At 45.8% G+C, this 16,492-nt stretch overlaps 1 protein-coding gene across 2 annotated transcripts in view; it reads left to right on the top strand.

Moving 5' to 3' along the window:
* The window catches only part of MAGI3 (membrane associated guanylate kinase, WW and PDZ domain containing 3), a 120,345-nt gene that overhangs the window by 83,249 nt on the left and 20,604 nt on the right, over positions 1–16,492 (top strand). For both annotated transcript variants that reach the window (XM_045586852.1, XM_045586853.1), the window contains exons 3-9: positions 1,067–1,186; positions 5,015–5,224; positions 7,531–7,705; positions 11,288–11,367; positions 13,817–13,874; positions 14,505–14,599; positions 16,088–16,276. In XM_045586852.1, coding sequence (XP_045442808.1) covers positions 1,067–1,186; positions 5,015–5,224; positions 7,531–7,705; positions 11,288–11,367; positions 13,817–13,874; positions 14,505–14,599; positions 16,088–16,276 — 927 coding nt within the window. The remainder of the gene's footprint in view (positions 1–1,066; positions 1,187–5,014; positions 5,225–7,530; positions 7,706–11,287; positions 11,368–13,816; positions 13,875–14,504; positions 14,600–16,087; positions 16,277–16,492) is intronic.

Below are 16,492 nucleotides of genomic sequence, written 5' to 3'. Positions count from 1 at the left end.
GGCAGGAGGCAGCCGATCAATGATTTCTCTCTCATCATTGATGTTTCTATCCCCTCTCCCTCCCTCTCTGAAATCAATAAAAATATATATATTTAAAAACAAAGTGTTTTATTGATTCTGGCATTTATAATTGAGGATGTAAGATGGCTCTTAAACTGTATTAATATTTTTAATCAGGATTGTTATCGATTTGGGGGGTGCTAGAATGTTGCCATCGGTTTTGAGAGATCAACTCTGACCCTATTTTCTGCAATCCCCATTGATACCAAAGGATGACAGTAGTTGAGTTTTGGGGGAGTCACAAGTTATATGAATTTTTCACCTGTGTTAGGGTGTTGGTACTCCTAACCCCCTTATTGTTCAAGATAGCTGTACTTTAGCATGAATTCCTTAGCCGATAAAATTCAGTGCCCTGTTGCTGAATCTCATTGAACAGCTTACTTACTGCTTACTTTTTAAAAAACTACCTGAAGAGAATAATGGCTAAGAAGCAATGTGTAAACACCTACCTTTATTAAGCCTTAAGCCTTTTTATTCACCTAAAATATTTTCATAATGAATATTTGTCTAAGTTTTTAAAATAGAGTTCATTAAAAGACCTTAATTTCTTTTCTTTTAATTGTCCTTTATGCCTCTAGTAAGTAGAATGCTCGTTTCTTTAAGGAAGAAAGAAATACCTAAGTCAGCTATCTAAAAATGAGGTCTGTCATTGGTGGGTTATTGTATGTGAAGCGGTGATAACTGCGGTTTAAAAGGAGAATTAACTGTTATGTCTTAGAAAGTTAAGCTTCCTCTGACACTAAAATGTTGGAGTTTTGAATCTTATGGCTTCCTGGAGGTTTTTTATTTAAGTTTATTGACTCATCCTACGTTATTTATTGTCCTGCGTTCACTTGGGAATCTTAACTCGCCTCAGATTTTCTGATTCTTATTCTACCAGGTGTAATATATTCAATGGTCTGTTTCTCCATGCGTCCTCTATAGGCTGTATATTCTGTTATTTGCAACATTTTGTAAGTTTAAAAGCACTTCCAACCTATTTTTTTCTTGTTGTTTTTTTCCGTAGGCACCACCAGGGCCCCCAGAGATGGGGAAGTGCCGGGGGTGGACTATAACTTCATTTCTGTGGAGCAGTTCAAAGCGCTGGAAGAGAGTGGAGCGTTGTTAGAAAGCGGAACGTATGATGGTATGTCCCCACATATGACAACAGCAGCCCAGGCAACTAGCTGAATGACTGCAGTTATTTCAGAGGGAATTTGATCAGTAAAATACCATGTTACAAACAAGTTTTATCTGTCGGTTTGGGGGAAATTTTCTTTTAATTAGGGTAATTGTAAATTTGCTAGTTAAAATGGGATTAAACAATAAACAAAAAGCACTTTATCACATTACGGAGTCAATTATGAGTAATATACAAAAATTATTCAAATGAGCTAGTTTGTGTATTTCATAGTAATTCACATTCATCATGTGAGCTCAGCAAGTGCTGGTAGATTGCTTTCTATTTGTGATTGAGAATTCAAATACTGTAGACTTTAAAAAATCTGTTTATACGTTGGATCGCTTGGAGAAAAGAGAATATAGAAGGGGGAGAAAAACAACCAAAACAGAGTATTTGGTTTTCTGTTCACCTCTCTCTCCTCTACCCACTTGATTCCAGGAAGTACAGACTTAAGATCAACTTCAAACTTTCCAGTTTCTCTGGAAGTCACAGAGTTTGAGCATGTTTTCATATGCTCATTAGTTTTTTGGACTTCTGCAAATTGTCTATTCATTTGTTCGTCTATATTTTAAAAATATATTTTTATTGATTTCAGAGAAGAAGGGAGAGGGGAGAGATAGAAACATCAATGATGAAAGAGAATCATTGACTGGCTGCCTCCTGCACGCCCCCTCCCGGGGATCGAGCCTGCAACCCTGGCCTGTGCCCTTGATCGGAATCGAACCCGGGACTCTTCAGTCCGCAGGCTGACACACTATCCACTGAGCCAAACCAGCTAGGACGTGTCTATTTTTTTTTTTTTTAATGGGATCTCAATCACATTCCAGTGGCAGACATTCCTTAAATTTTACATATTATTTAGATATTAGGCCCCTATTGGATACAGATATTTTTTCCTATTCTTCCACCTAATAACCTTGTCCCATGTTGCTTCATTAAACAGAAATCCTTAATTTCCGTTTACTAGATTCATCACTTCTTTACCTTATGATTTGTACTTTCGAAGTTTTGCTTAAGAAGTCCTTCTCTGCCCTTAGATCACAAAGAGATTTTCTTCTGTTGAGTGTAAGAGCATGTTAGAACTATGCCAAAGTGGCCAGTTGTGCTCAATTAAAGGAAATGCAAATTGAAATAACCATCACACACCATTTCACACCCATCATGTTGACAACAGTTTCACAGTCTGATCATTGAGGGGATGGGAGCTCCCGCGCGCAGCCGCCGAGAGTGAAATGCCGCCCTCCCTTCGGAGAGCTCCGCGGCCACAGGGTCACCTCAGGGACGCGCGTGATTGGCGCAGCCGTTCCCCTCCGATGCCCGTGGGAAACCCCGTCTGCGTGCCTGTGTAGACAATTCCAGGATGGTCCCTGTAACCCTGTTTGTGAGAGGATGGAAACAACTCTCTTCTAATAGGGGAATCAACCAAATGCCTTTTAATTTGTTCATAAAAATGGACTGTCCCACAGTAGTTAAAGTGAACGAGGATCTGTGTCACCAGGAATAAGTTAGGAATATCATTGTATAACGAGAAAGTTGCAAAAGCATGTATGCAGTATACCCTAGAAAAAAGACATGAAATGCCATAGGATGCTTGTGAATCTTTTATGAACCATAATATGTATACATTACGTGTGCTTATATGTATGTCCTCGTGCACACACATGCAGGGAAATGACATGTTAACTTCAGGATGACTCGCAGAGAGTGGGAAGGACAGAGACAGGAAGTTGGGGCTTTAATCGTGTATGTGACCAGACATGTATGTCCCCCAAGGGGGAAGGGAGAGATCCGAGAGAATCCGGCAAACTCATACCCGAGGATGTGTAAATAAATAAGGAGGTTTTGAATACTACTGTAGTACTATTGTCCGTGTTTTATATATGTTTGAAATAGCTCATGCTTCCTTTATAAAAATGAAAACACCTTCAGAAAAGAGAGAAAACGGAAATGCCTCAATATAGCTTCAAAGGATGAAAAAAAAATTCCGTTAAAAACTACAGTCAGGGTTCACAAAATTTGTAACTGTATACCTTGCTGTAATCTGCAATCTTCATATTTAACAATGACTCCAGAAAAATAGATTGAATTTACCTCTACGCATGCTTATTATTAATACCAATAATTTTTTTTTAAAATAAGGGAACTGCCAGAATTTATGATCGAGTCCTAAAATCTTAGCAATGTCTATGGATCACAATCAACAATATCCTGAATTTTTCTCATTTTTTACCTTAGAAAAAAAAATTAAACTTCCTAGAGCTAAAATAATAATAATAATAATAATTACCAAGGACACACACTACAATGTGTTTCTAGGAAAACTCCATCCATGGAAAAAGTGGGCTTTTCCGTGACGTGGTGCGTGCACGCCCCGTGGGAGTGGGATTGCTGGACGCAACGCAGGGGCTCCCAGCGCATCTCCCCCCCCCACAGCTCCGTGTGGAGCATCCGCTGCCCTTCGCCCCAGGGGGGTGTGAGCTGGCTTTCCCGCCAGTTCCTCCTCTCCTTCAGCGACAGAGATTTGTGTTGATGCCAGGTTTCCTTTGTGTCATCCCCGTGACGGAGTGACTCCATCTCCAACATGGATTTGAAAGTAAGGGAGGAGTGAGGTCAGGCAGGCGATCCGTTATTGCAAGGCTTTATAGTTCCGCACCACTGCTTTGTCTTGAGCGTTTGAATAGCAATCCCGCCTCAAGTGACATTTCCAAAGAATTCACCTTCGTGCTTCCCCTGCGAAGCACGCCCCACCTAAGGTGAACCGTGTTGTTTGTAGACTTGCCCCAGTGTGCCGATCAACAACCCATGCTTTCTTCACCCGGGAAAAGTGATTCGTGATAGCCCCAGTAATTTACCTTAAGGGAATGAGCATCTTAATTGCCTCCTTAAGGAGCCAAGGAATTTGATTAGGAAAAAAAAAAAAAGTGATTTAAGAAATAAAATAAAAGAAGGTCATGAATATTTTACTCCACAATCAGGTTTATCTTCCCATAACATTAGCATAGTGATTGATGCAAGGTCAGAACCAGCAGGAGCCACAAACTGTTCGCGTAGGTAGATCCATTGAGCATTTTCCCATTATGCGCGGCTGCCTAATGAGAGCGGCATGACAGATGGAGGAGCGATTCCATTGTTCTCATTCTATTCTGGAACATTTATTTTTTACTGCAAAAATGACTGATCCCGAAGACTTAACATATTAAAGCAGCTCTTGCTTCCCCGAGAGTAAGCCAATATTGAAATATGCTAATAATGTCTCTGTTTGCTCAACAAATTGTCAGATAAAATGATATAATTAGAATCTCAGGAAAACTTTCGAAAATTACTTTTGCATCAACAGCCCACGTTTCCACACAGACTGGTTCGCTCGTAGCCTCGTCCTTTGCCCACGTAGTTTCTCCTCTCACCAGAACAGTTCGCCATGGTGCACATCAGAGCAAAGTGATCTGAGTTCGTTTCCTTCTCCTTTCCCCCCGCTCCCATGCCAGTGAGTCCTACACGAGGGCGTTAATGCATCTGAATCCACGGTAGGGCCCACGCAAACCAGCCCTGTTGGGATAAATAAGCCATAGCCCCAAAGTCCGCTCCCTGGCTCTCTATGGTGAAGGGCACTTCGGACATTAGTTATTTTTGCTCTTTCTACCTCCTCCTCTTCCAGGCAGTGTCTTGGCCTCCTTCTGGCCCGGGGTGGTTGGCTGCGCAGACAGTTCCGTGTAAGATAACAGGGCAGAGACCTACGCCGGGCCCTATTGTTTAGCGTTAGCGTCTCCAGCTGCTGTCGCTGTGTTCCCTTAGGAAACTTCTACGGGACCCCCAAGCCTCCGGCGGAACCCAGCCCTTTCCAGCCAGACCCTGTGGACCAGGTCCTCTTCGATAATGAGTTTGACACCGAGTCCCAAAGGAAGCGGACCACCTCCGTCAGCAAGATGGAGCGGATGGACAGCTCTCTCCCCGAGGAGGAGGAGGACGAGGACAAGGAAGCCGTTAACGGCACTGGCCTTGCAGGTTGGTACATGGATGAGCAGTTTCCTAGTGACCCTCTGGTCGGCTTTCCCGGGACACGGCCCTGGAAGCAGGAAGGGCTTCCGCAAAGCCCAGGCAGAGGGAGTGATGGGCTTCTCATACTTTTGGTTAAGCTGCTCCCAGTGGCCATTGCGATAAGTCAGTGATAAGCTGTCAGTAGCGGACATGTAAGACAGCACTGCCCCGCTGCTTAAAAGATGCAGGACTCACTTCTGAAGCTGGAGTGAGGGAATCTTGTTGGCCTACGTCCTGCCCTGCAGGTTGTGAACAAAAGTACGTGTTTGAGGATGCAGCCTTCAACCAAAAGGAAGCACAGCGTTTTGGGATGTGCTAGTCAACATTATCCGAGAGGTTTGCAAGCAGTGCTTTGACTTCACATCCAGAATCACTCCAAGGAAATTTCCGAACTTGACTCCCCTGTTTTTCACTAACAACAAAGGCAACAGGAGCTTACTGGTGGAGGATCTTACTCTCTTGAATTCCTCCCCAAATGTGGCGATTGCTTAGGAGACTCTGACACTTCTCATTGAGAGTGTGAGTAGGAAACCACAGAACCGCGTCAGACCCCTTTCACACTCTTCCTTATCACACTCCCATTCACAACGTGACAGAAAAAGCGGCGTGAGGCATGGAGTTGTTGCTTGTTTTGTTCATTGCTGTATGCCTTACACTAGGGGTGTCGAACTCAATCAGAGAAGGGGCCAAAATCTAAAATCCAGCCTAAATCGCGGGCCGAATGGTTTACTGAACAGTCATAAACTGTCATTGTGATGGAAACGCAGCGGAGTGCAGTGATGACAGCACGGTGCGGGCCACATTGCAAGGCCTGGCGGGACGGATTTGGCCCGCGGGCCTTGTGTTTGACACATGTGCCTTACACCATAGACAGTGCCGGCATGGAGTAGGCACTGGAAGGTGTATTTCACGGTTACCCAGTTTGATCATTTCCCCAAAGCATCCTGAGGTCTTCTTTATCAGTGGCTCACATTTGCTGCCTGTGCTGTGTTTGTTGTTTCAGTGCGTTCATTGTTTGCGTTCCCCTCCAGAATGTGAGTCCTGTTGTATAGTCCTGGCATCCCACATAAGTATGCCACTTCATACATTTGATGTTTAATGCATTACCCCAGTACATTTGGGTGGAAACAGGTCTGAAAATGGGTAGGTGAATTCACGTCTCATTTTTTAGGGGTTGGTAAGGAAACTCATCCTATCATAGAGCCTTCTGATGTTGATGTCAGCTTTGCTCACCCACAGAACTAAGTTTGTTCACATTTTTAATGTTTAAGACTGGCATTAGAGACTGTGAACTTGTCCCATGTGGGGATGTACATGTTCTTGGGTAGGCGGGGCCAGGGCCAGGAGGACATGGCTAGGGGTGGGTGGGGGTGAGAAGCAGGGAGAGGTGGTAGCAGTAGGTTAAAGGATGATAGCGCTTGGTTAGGTGAAGGATGGGTGGAGTGAAAATCCCATAAGGACAAGGAAGGCTGTGTACTGAGGCCTAAGGCCGCCTCTAAGAGCCTCTGATGCTAAGGTGTTGACTGCAGTCCGGGCTTATTACAGCTGGGTTATCTTGTAAGTTCTAGAAACGAGTTTCAAGTTCATGAAGTGTGCACTCCCTACAGTAACCCAAGTTTAGTGTTTTTACCTGCCTTACGGACTCTGGCACAAGAAAAGGATTTCACTGTCAACAACAGAGAATTCTGTTTAACAACAGGAGGTCTACCGTGTGTCATTGTGAAAGGCCTGCGTAAGACTTGTACAAGGCAGCTCGGTGATGCAGCTCAGAGCATAGGCCACTGGGGTTGGAATCCTGGCTTTGCTCAATTAGTTGTGTAACTTGCATTAACTAACCTCGCTGTGCCTCGGTTTCCTCATCCATAAAATGGGAATAGTAAGACATACTCTCAGGCCTGACTGGGGATTATGAGTTAATATATGGAAGTGCTTAAAATAGCTCCTGACACGTAAAAGGATTGTACAAAGGCTGCTGGGCTGTTGATAGTGTCCCGTTGACTGATCTGTGTTCAGTAGGAACTGACTTGACTCCAGAGTTGTTTTTTGTGTCTTTCCCAGACCAGCCCCCAAGGTGCTGTATGGGGCTAATGTCACTTAGCAAATGAGAAAAAAGAAAAGTATGTTTCTGTTTGTTTTTTCAAAAGTCACAGCAGAATGTGGACACAGAAAACAAGGAGATGTGTGATAGATATTTGGCATCTTGTTAGAACTGCAGAGTGCTGTCTGGAGACAGTGTGACTCACCTGCTCTTCATCCTGTTCTCTTCTGACTAGAAAACAGAGAGAGGCACTCTGAGCCATCCGATTGGATGAAGACCGTCCCGAGCTACCACCAAACCAACAGTTCCATGGACTTCAGGAATTACCTGATGAGGGATGAGAACATGGAGCCGCTGCCCAAAAACTGGGAGATGGCCTACACGGACACGGGGATGATCTACTTCATCGAGTAAGTCGCTGTCTGCGCCTCCTCTCCCTGCCCCACCGGGAGGCTGTCTGAGAAAGAGCTTACCCTCCCCTCTCAAGGCCTCATGCCGCTGTTCTCTCTTTAAAAAGACTTTCCCTCCATGTTATAGTAGATTCTTAATCTGACCTTTTCCCCAGATGGTATTTTGTTTTTATTTGACTTAGATAAAGGAATAGTGTGTTTGACCGCTGGTTTATAAAAACAAGAGGATAAAAGACAGATTTATCACTAATAATGAAAAATGTAAGGAGTAAAGAAGGTTTGGTTTGCTTTTTTTATTATTATTGTCTTAAGTTTTACCTCCAGTTGACATCCCTTCCAACCATTCCCATCCTGGGCAAGCCCCCACCGCCCCAATGTGGCTTTCTTTTTTTTTTAATAAAAAAGATGTTTTCATTGGAGAGAGAGAGAGAGAGAGAGAGAAACATTGATCTGCTGCTTCCTGCACACTCCCTACTGGGGATGGAGCCCACAACATGGGCCTGTGTCTGACCAGGAATGGGACAGGTGACCAGGTACATGGGATGATGCTCAACCAACTGACCCACACAGGCCGGGTCTGCTTCACTGGTGGTGGTGGTGGTGGTGGTGGTGGTGTTTAACTTTTTTGTATATTGTCCCACTTAACTCACATTTCAGGAATTATCGTATGAGGGAGACATATTTCTTATCTGAGCTAAATATTTTCAGTCCTAGATGTTTGATGTTTTTAGGCAATAGAGTCAAATAGTATAGGAGGAGGGGGGAAATTACTGGTCCTCAGAAGAACTGGTATAATATAAATCCCCACAAAAAACTATTTTATGAAAAAGCACTATTAATATGCTTGTATTTACAGAGATATAGAGTACCACATGTGTTTAGTCAACCTAAAGTTTTCTATTGCTTACACCTGATATTATATAAATAATTTATTAGAGGCTTCATTTAAAGTTTTTTATAGTCTCATGCAGCTGTAATTCTCATCTTTAAACGAGTTTACCCAGAAGTAGAATATCGAAGTAGTGAAGTTACAGAATATGCTAATTAAAATACTGAGGGCTGGATACTACCCTCAGAAGAACACACACAGACATGAATCAGGGCTGAGAGATGTGAGTGTGTTTCCTCAATCGGTCCCCAATTCCACATTCTTAAGACATAATAAGCATCTTGCTGTACCAAGTGAGATTCTAGTGTTTAAAAGACATAGATTTAGTGTGCACAGTGTTCTTTTTACCAAGTGTGGTAAGTTATTGATTTCATTATACATTTATATAAACATTAATGACCAGGATTACAGAAAAAATCAGGCATACTCCTCTCTGTGGCCAATTGGAGGAGTTTTTCGAGGGTAATTTAGACTTCAGACTTTCATGCTGACGTGGGAACTACCCCCCTGAGTAAGATGTGGAGGCACAAAAAGGCGCTAGAATATCTTTAGAAGCAGATTATGAGACATCAAATCTGACAGCACCTCACCCTGCACACAGGGGCCCGTGTGTAAATTATGGGACTGGGGAATTTATACACCAAATGTCTTTGTAGGTGAACATTTTTAAAATGTAAGATCTGATACTATTAAACCTCTCGAAGAAAAGCTTTGTGACACTGAACTTGGCAAGGACTTCTCGGGTCTGACACCAAAAGCACGGGCAACGGTGAGACTATAAAACAGAGAAAAGGGACCACATCAGACTTAAAAGCCTCTGCGTTCAGTGGAAGCAATCAACAGAGTGAAATAGCAGCCAAAGAAATAGAAAATATTGGCAAACCATCGTCTCCTAAGGAGTTAATATCCACACTAGAGCCGAGTATTATTTGCTCGAGATTAAGCTCTCTTGCTCGCTGCAGCTCGGTCTGTGTGGCGGCTGCTGCTGCTCAGTCATGCCTCCGTCAGTAAGTGGTCCTGGCCTGCAGTCTTTAGCTATCCCAAGGGGCATGTCTTTCCCTGAGAAGCAGTGGGCAAAATGCCGGGGGGGTGCCCACTCCTGCTAACCTAGCAGCACACATTGTGGATCACTGAAACCAAAGTTAAGTTTTTCTGAAAGTTATTGGTTGTGTGAGGTATGTCCGTTATTTGTTTTTAACAATATGTGTGCTGCTAGGCCTCCGTGGAGCCCTGATCCTTTTCATTTTACTGAAATGGCTTTGGCCAGTTGTCTCTGGGGGAAATTCTCTCTGACAGGAAGGGTAACAGACTCTCCAGAAAGAATCCCAGTTTCCCCACTTAGAATGTCCATACTCGGCGTACAGCAGAGTCTCTTCCACAGTCCAGAGTCAGGCTGGCGCTGGCCGGGAGGGGCTGCCTCGCCTGCCCTGTATGCAGCGCAGGGGCTAGAAAAGGCCTGGGAGGGCTGATTAATTTCCGGAAACCACTGGCTCCATTTCCTAGGAGCGGCCAGTGTCGAGATGAGCGAGCTGATCTCAGGATGTAGACGCCCAGAGAAGATAACTTGTTCTCATTGCCATTCCCACACTATTTGATAATCACTGTCATTTATATTTTGTTGCCTTCCTATACAGTTTTCTTTGGTGTTTTTTTTTTTCTTTCCTGTCCTCATATTGCAGACACTTAACCTGTAGCAGCGTCTGCCCAGCAGTGAGGTTCTTTTGTTTTAGCTTTAGAGCCTGCTGCACGGGGCCCGGCCTGAGTAACCCCAGTGACCAGCAGTGAAACCGGGCGGACACTGCTCTCTGAAGGCCTACTACTTCTTAAGGAGGGGGCGGGTGATCTTTTTGTTCCACCTTTTTTTTCTATTAAATATATGGTCCATAATGATAAAAACTTAGTTTTGTAGAGATGAGTTTAATTATACCCTTCATTTAATTTTTTTTTTTTTTTCAGAGAGGAAGTGAGAGGAGAGAGAGAGGGAGAGAGAGAGAAACATCAATGAGGAGAGAGAATCATCCATCAGCTGCCCCCTGCACACTCCCTACTGGGCACCCTGCCCGTGCCCTGACCGGGAATCGAACCCTGACCTCCTGGTTCACAGGTCAGTGCTCAACCACTGAGCCACACCGGCCTCACTGTCCCCATCCTTGTTACTTGCCGTGTTGCAGAAACAAACACTATGGAGCTTTCCCTTTCGTTTCGCTCTCCATTGTGTTACGTTAACTAGCCCTGTGAGTCCCCAGGCTCCGTCTGATCATGTATCTCCACATGCCCAGCCCCCGGCAGGGCCCGCACATCACAGACTCGAGAAATGCCGTGGGCTTTGAAGAGCAGGAGGAAGGGACTTGGGCAGCCAGCGCACCAGGTTCTCACGCGGCCTTTCTTGCCGGACACTGCCCAGCAGGGGCCGTGGCTTAGACGGCGCCTGTTCTTCTGTCCTTGCTGCTTATCCCCTCCTCGGCATCTCCCTCCTCACATCAGTGCCTCTGGCATCACCTCCCCTTCGGGGCAGCTTTGAAGCCGCAGACGGAGAGCAGTCGGATTACTGAGTCAGCGGCAGGCAAACAGAGCCTGCAGGAGATGACTGTTCTAACAACATCCACCTTTTAGTTCCTTTTAATCTTGGCTTCTGATATGTTTTTCTCCATCTGTGTATTTTGCTGTGTCTAACTGAGGTCTTTATTCCACAGCCACAATACCAAAACGACCACCTGGCTGGACCCTCGCCTCTGTAAGAAGGCCAAGGCCCCCGAGGACTGTGAAGACGGAGGTAGATTCCAGCTTCTAAAAATTCTAAATAAATATTTTACTAAGTTAGGTGCATGCTCAGCCCCAGGGTGGCCTCCTCATGCCTGTTGAGCCTTCAAACATATATTTAATTGAGTATCACTAGGGTGGATAGTGCCTGTGGCCAGTCCCTGGCCATTTAGAGTGGCGCTAGGAGCTCAAGGAACGTCTTATGTAAGCCCCACCCCACACACAGTGTTTACTGCTCAGTGCTAAAATGATTCCTCTGAGAATCATTGGGTAATTATTATTGTTATTGGATAGTGATTCTGCCTTGTGTATTATCGACTGTATTTAGTGGCATAGTCTTACAAGTAAGTATAGAATTTGCCCCAACCAAAATCGTTTGCTATGCCTTTCTACTATAGACTGTGGAAGAATAAGACCTGTTTTGAAGAAATTGAAAAGCTGATTCTAAGATATTTATAAATACAAAGCTCCATTCCATTGTGTATGTGTGCATCTTCTTTAATCCCCTGTCGGAGGGCACTTTGGTGGTTTCCAGATCTTGGCCACGCTGAGGAAGGCGGCAGTGAACATAGGGGCACCTCTATCTTTTCAAATCAATCTTTTCCGAGTTTTCAAGGAGATACTCAGGAGAGGGGCTGCTGGGCCACATGGTAACTGTGCGCTTCATTGGTTGAGGCAGCCCCATCCTGTTTTCCATCGTGGTTTTCCCGGTTGACATGCCCACCAGCAGTGAACGGGGGTTGCTTTTTCTCCACAACCTCGCCGGCACCTGTTACTACATTAAGAAATGATTTTTAAATCATATTTATGATTAACCCCCACCCCCTTTGTGTAGAAGGTTCTCAGCAGTAAGTTTTTATGGTGAAATCAGCACTCCAGAGGTACACTGGCAGGTACGAGCCTATAGACCCGACTGTGTGCAGACTGTGAATGTGGCATTGGTCTTCTCGGCCATGTCTCCCCTGCTGGCCTCCCCCTGCTTCCTGCCCACTGATTGTTCAGTTCAGTTCTCTGCCGCTTCCTGTTTTCCCTGCAGAGCGTATTTACTTCCGTAGCTTTAACTGTAGCTTATCTACGTCTCCCGTATTGTCCTCGGTTCTAAACGCTATTTTTGTATTTCCTATTGACTTTCTTTTGTATTGTCCTACTAAGCACTTCAAATAACTGTATTAAAACTAAACATTCTTCTCCCGAAGTCACCCGTCCCTCCTTCGGTCATCCACACCATCCGCATGGTCACCTGCGCCCAAATCCTTGCGGCTGTATTTGCTTCTTCTCTTGCTCTGTTCCCTTTATACAGTTTCCGATCCCTGTGGCTCTTTCCTTTTCTATACACTGAGTATATATACACTCAGTGTCTATCCTATATAATAAAAGGCAAATGTGCAAATTGTACCCTCGACCAGGAGTTCAACCAGCAGGCAGGCCAGCCAACCGCCCATGCCCCATGTCCCCTCCCCCTGGCCAGGCTGGCTGGATCCTACCCATGCACAAATTCATGCACCAGGCCTCTAGTACACACACACACACAGTGGCCAGATTATTATGCGTTCAGAGATCATAATAATCTGGCCACTCAGTGTATTTTGCCAGTATACAAATTAGTATGAAAACTTCCCAGCATACAGACAAATTGATAGAACTTTACAGTGAATACATACGTGTCCACCGCTGAGATGCTACAACGAACCTCTTGCTGTATTTGCTTTTTCACATAGCTGTCTGTCCATCTACCCCACGCTTTTTCTTTTCTCTCATTCCTCTGATCGCCACACACTCGCATTATCCTTAGACTTAGCTTTCTTCAGTTACTTCTCCAGTACATCCCTGATGTCCTCGGCCACCAGAATGTTGGTGTTAAACTGCCTCTTGGTGTACAGGAAGAAGGTGTTAGAACTTATTTTGCATAATGTTTCTCTGAGGGGGGCGGGGGAAGGAAATTAAGTCTCTCTACCACTTTAGATACAGATTGGCAATCCTACATGTGATCATATGTGATTTTCACATACCCCACCCCAAGTGCCTTCCTGTCTCGTCGAGGGCACCGTGGACTTTTGCAGTTGACAGTGTCAGTTTAGTGGGTTTAGAGACCGTGTTTCATGGTTTTTAATCCAGACAAAATGGAAATGTGACTTTAAAAATTTTTTGCAAAAGATAGTACCGAATGAAGGTCATACAAATTCTAAGCCCAGGCTAACAATAAGAACACGGCAGAGCTGATGCGTTTTATGTCGCCTTTTCACTTTTCTGCATCAGATAGTAAGCAGAGGGTGGGTACTCTCCATGGTTTCAGGCGTCACCGAGGGTCCTGGAGCCACTCAGACTCGAACTGTTTGCTCTTGGAAAGTGAGCCCTCAGCGTTCCGTCTCCCAGAAATGTAAACTCCCTCGGCAGATCCTTCCCCATCGGTTTTGAACCTGGCATTTCACCCAGTTCTTTTTTCTTCCCTTTTTTTCTTACAGAACTTCCTTACGGCTGGGAAAAGATAGAGGACCCTCAGTACGGGACGTACTACGTTGAGTAAGTCTGTTCCCTCGGTTCCTGTTCTCCCAAACGTGCCTCCTCCGTTACAAGGCGGCGTTGGGGCGTCCGCAGTGCAGACTCCATGCTCTTTACCGGGAGGGGGTGCGAGGGGAGGGCCTGAGCCGCACTCGCCGATGCTGAGTCCGGAGGGAAGCTGGCCTGAGCCACACTCGCCGATGCTGAGTCCGGAGGAAAACTGCCAGTGATGAGTAGTTAGCGGCACCGCTCCAGACTCCTCCATTGAGAGAGAGAGAGAGAGAGAGAGAGAGAGAGAGAGAGAGAGAGAGAGAGAGAGAGAGAGGGAAACTTAAAACCCTCCTGCTATTAGGAAAATTGAGTAACCCATTACCAAACAGCTCTGCTCACACTGGTGCGGTGTGAAACTGCCGTTGGCCGTTCGGGTGCGCTGATGAAGAGGCCGAATGGCGGCCTCCGCAGCCTGGACTGCCGGGCCCTTCTCCGCTTCCCTTCCTTACAGACGCCCTCCCGCCGTGGCCTGTCCGCTCCGTGTGTCCGGGCCTACAGGGACCCATGGACCTGACGCCGTGGTGGCAGACGGTCTGGCAGTCTGTTTACCATAATGTGACTCTCCATCTTCACCTGAACGCGTTTTCCCCTCCATCGCAGCCACCTGAACCAGAAAACGCAGTTTGAGAACCCCGTGGAGGAAGCCAAGAGGAAGAAGCAGACCGGGCAGGCGGAGCTGGGGCCCTCCAAGCCAGGTAGAGGCCGTTCCCAGCCGGGGAAGTCACACACCGAGCGACCGGAAGGCGCCTGAGCTGTCACTGGTGGGGCTCTCGGATTCAGCAGAGAACGTCCAATTCTTGTTGCTGGGAGAACAGGACTGATCTTAAGGAAGCGGCAGAGGTTTTGAGGCTCCGGAGAGTGTTCTCATGCTGCTTACGTAGGAAGTGCGAGATGGTTGGGAGAAAGGACTGAATGAGCCCTTTGCTGTGGGTTTGAGGCTCTGATCTGAAGATCAAATTGTTTCGTAAAGTTTAAGGCCAGGGCAGTGTCAGATCTCTCACTCATTGTGTCTCCTAAGCCAGTGGTCTGCAAACTCATTAGTCAACAGAGCCAAATGTCAGCAGTACAACGATGGAAATTTCTTTTGAGAGCCAAATTATTTAACTTAAACTTCTTCTAACGCCACTTCTTCAAAATAGACTCGTCCAGGCCGTAGTATTTTGTGGAAGAGTCACCCTCAAGGGGCTAAAGAGCCGCATGTGGCTCACGGAGCTGCAGTTTGCCGACCACAGCCCTAAGCTAATTGCTTAGGTCTGGTATCAGTACCCATTCAGGATTCTTCATTAACAGGAACAAATACTAAAGAAATTCACCCTATTATCTGCCTCTCAAATGGGATGGTGTTGATAATATTGATATTAGGATCATTGGGGGAACGTTTTTAAACCATAGGTCCTGAGGATTTGAGGAGCCTCGCCCATGGGTATTTTTGAAAACGCTGCCCAGAGATTTCTCTCCTTGTATTCACCCCTCCCCATCTCCTCCCTCTCTCCCTCTGTCCTCGGTAGCCCTATCAATGGTCTTGTGGTCATACTATGTGATGGAGTGTGATTCTCCCCACCTCCATTGTCCATGAGAGAAACATTCTTTCTCATAGCTGCTCCTCAGAAGCAGTCCCCCTCCCTGAAGTTTTGTGTTTGATTTAGCCAAATATTTTTAGTTTAACCATATGGTAAGCACCTACCATATGCCCAGTGTTTTGCTAGGCGTAAGGTATTCAAAAACGATTGGGGACGGGCAGGGGAGGAGAGTGATTAGGGGTAAGACAGGTCTTGCCCTCAAGGGATCACAGCGGAGCTTATCAAGGGGAGTGGATGCAGTGCGGTCCCTGACTTCAGGAGCTTAGAACTGGGCTGTCCCTCCCATTTTGGCTCCAGCTAAGGGAGTCTTTGGGGGGAGAGGAAGTAAGCACAAACAAGGAGGAGGAAAAGTAGGTGCTTTTACCTTTCCAATAACATGGAAGAACCTCAGAAAAGAGTAAGGACACATGCTAAGTTTTACTTTCCAGTGATTCAGTTTATGAATTTACATTCTAACTGTTCTGCGACATGAAAAGTCCCTCCAATTTTTCCTTCTCCGTGGTTCGTTATATTTAAATTATACAGACAACCTTGAATGGTGCCTTCACGGTCATGGTAGTGATTTTTTTTTTATCCTCAAACCCATATCTCCTTTCGGCGCAGACACGGAGAAATCCCACTTCACGCGGGACCCGGCCCAGCTGAAAGGCGTCCTGGTGCGGGCGTCGCTGAGGAAGAGCGCCATGGGCTTCGGCTTCACCATCATCGGCGGCGACCGGCCGGACGAGTTCCTGCAGGTGAAGAACGTGCTGAAAGACGGCCCGGCCGCGCAGGACGGGAAGATCGCTCCAGGTGGGCACGTTAATAAACACGCATGTTTGTGTTCTGGATGTTTCCACCATCGCCATCCGCCTCCGGGCAGCACCCCAGACCGAGCACTTTTAAATTCCTGTAGCCAAATGGATGAGGAAGCCCTGGTTAATCACCGCTTGGCTGGACTAAGCTAACGATGTATGAGCCATCTCAGAGAACTACCCTGTTTCCCCGAAAATAAGAGTGTCTTATGTT

Source organism: Pipistrellus kuhlii, unplaced genomic scaffold (assembly GCF_014108245.1).
Source record: "Pipistrellus kuhlii isolate mPipKuh1 unplaced genomic scaffold, mPipKuh1.p scaffold_m20_p_24, whole genome shotgun sequence".
NCBI classification, from domain to species: domain Eukaryota; kingdom Metazoa; phylum Chordata; class Mammalia; order Chiroptera; family Vespertilionidae; genus Pipistrellus; species Pipistrellus kuhlii.
The sequence above is the reverse complement of the archived record's forward strand: the minus strand, read 5'-3'. Positions and strand labels throughout refer to the sequence as shown.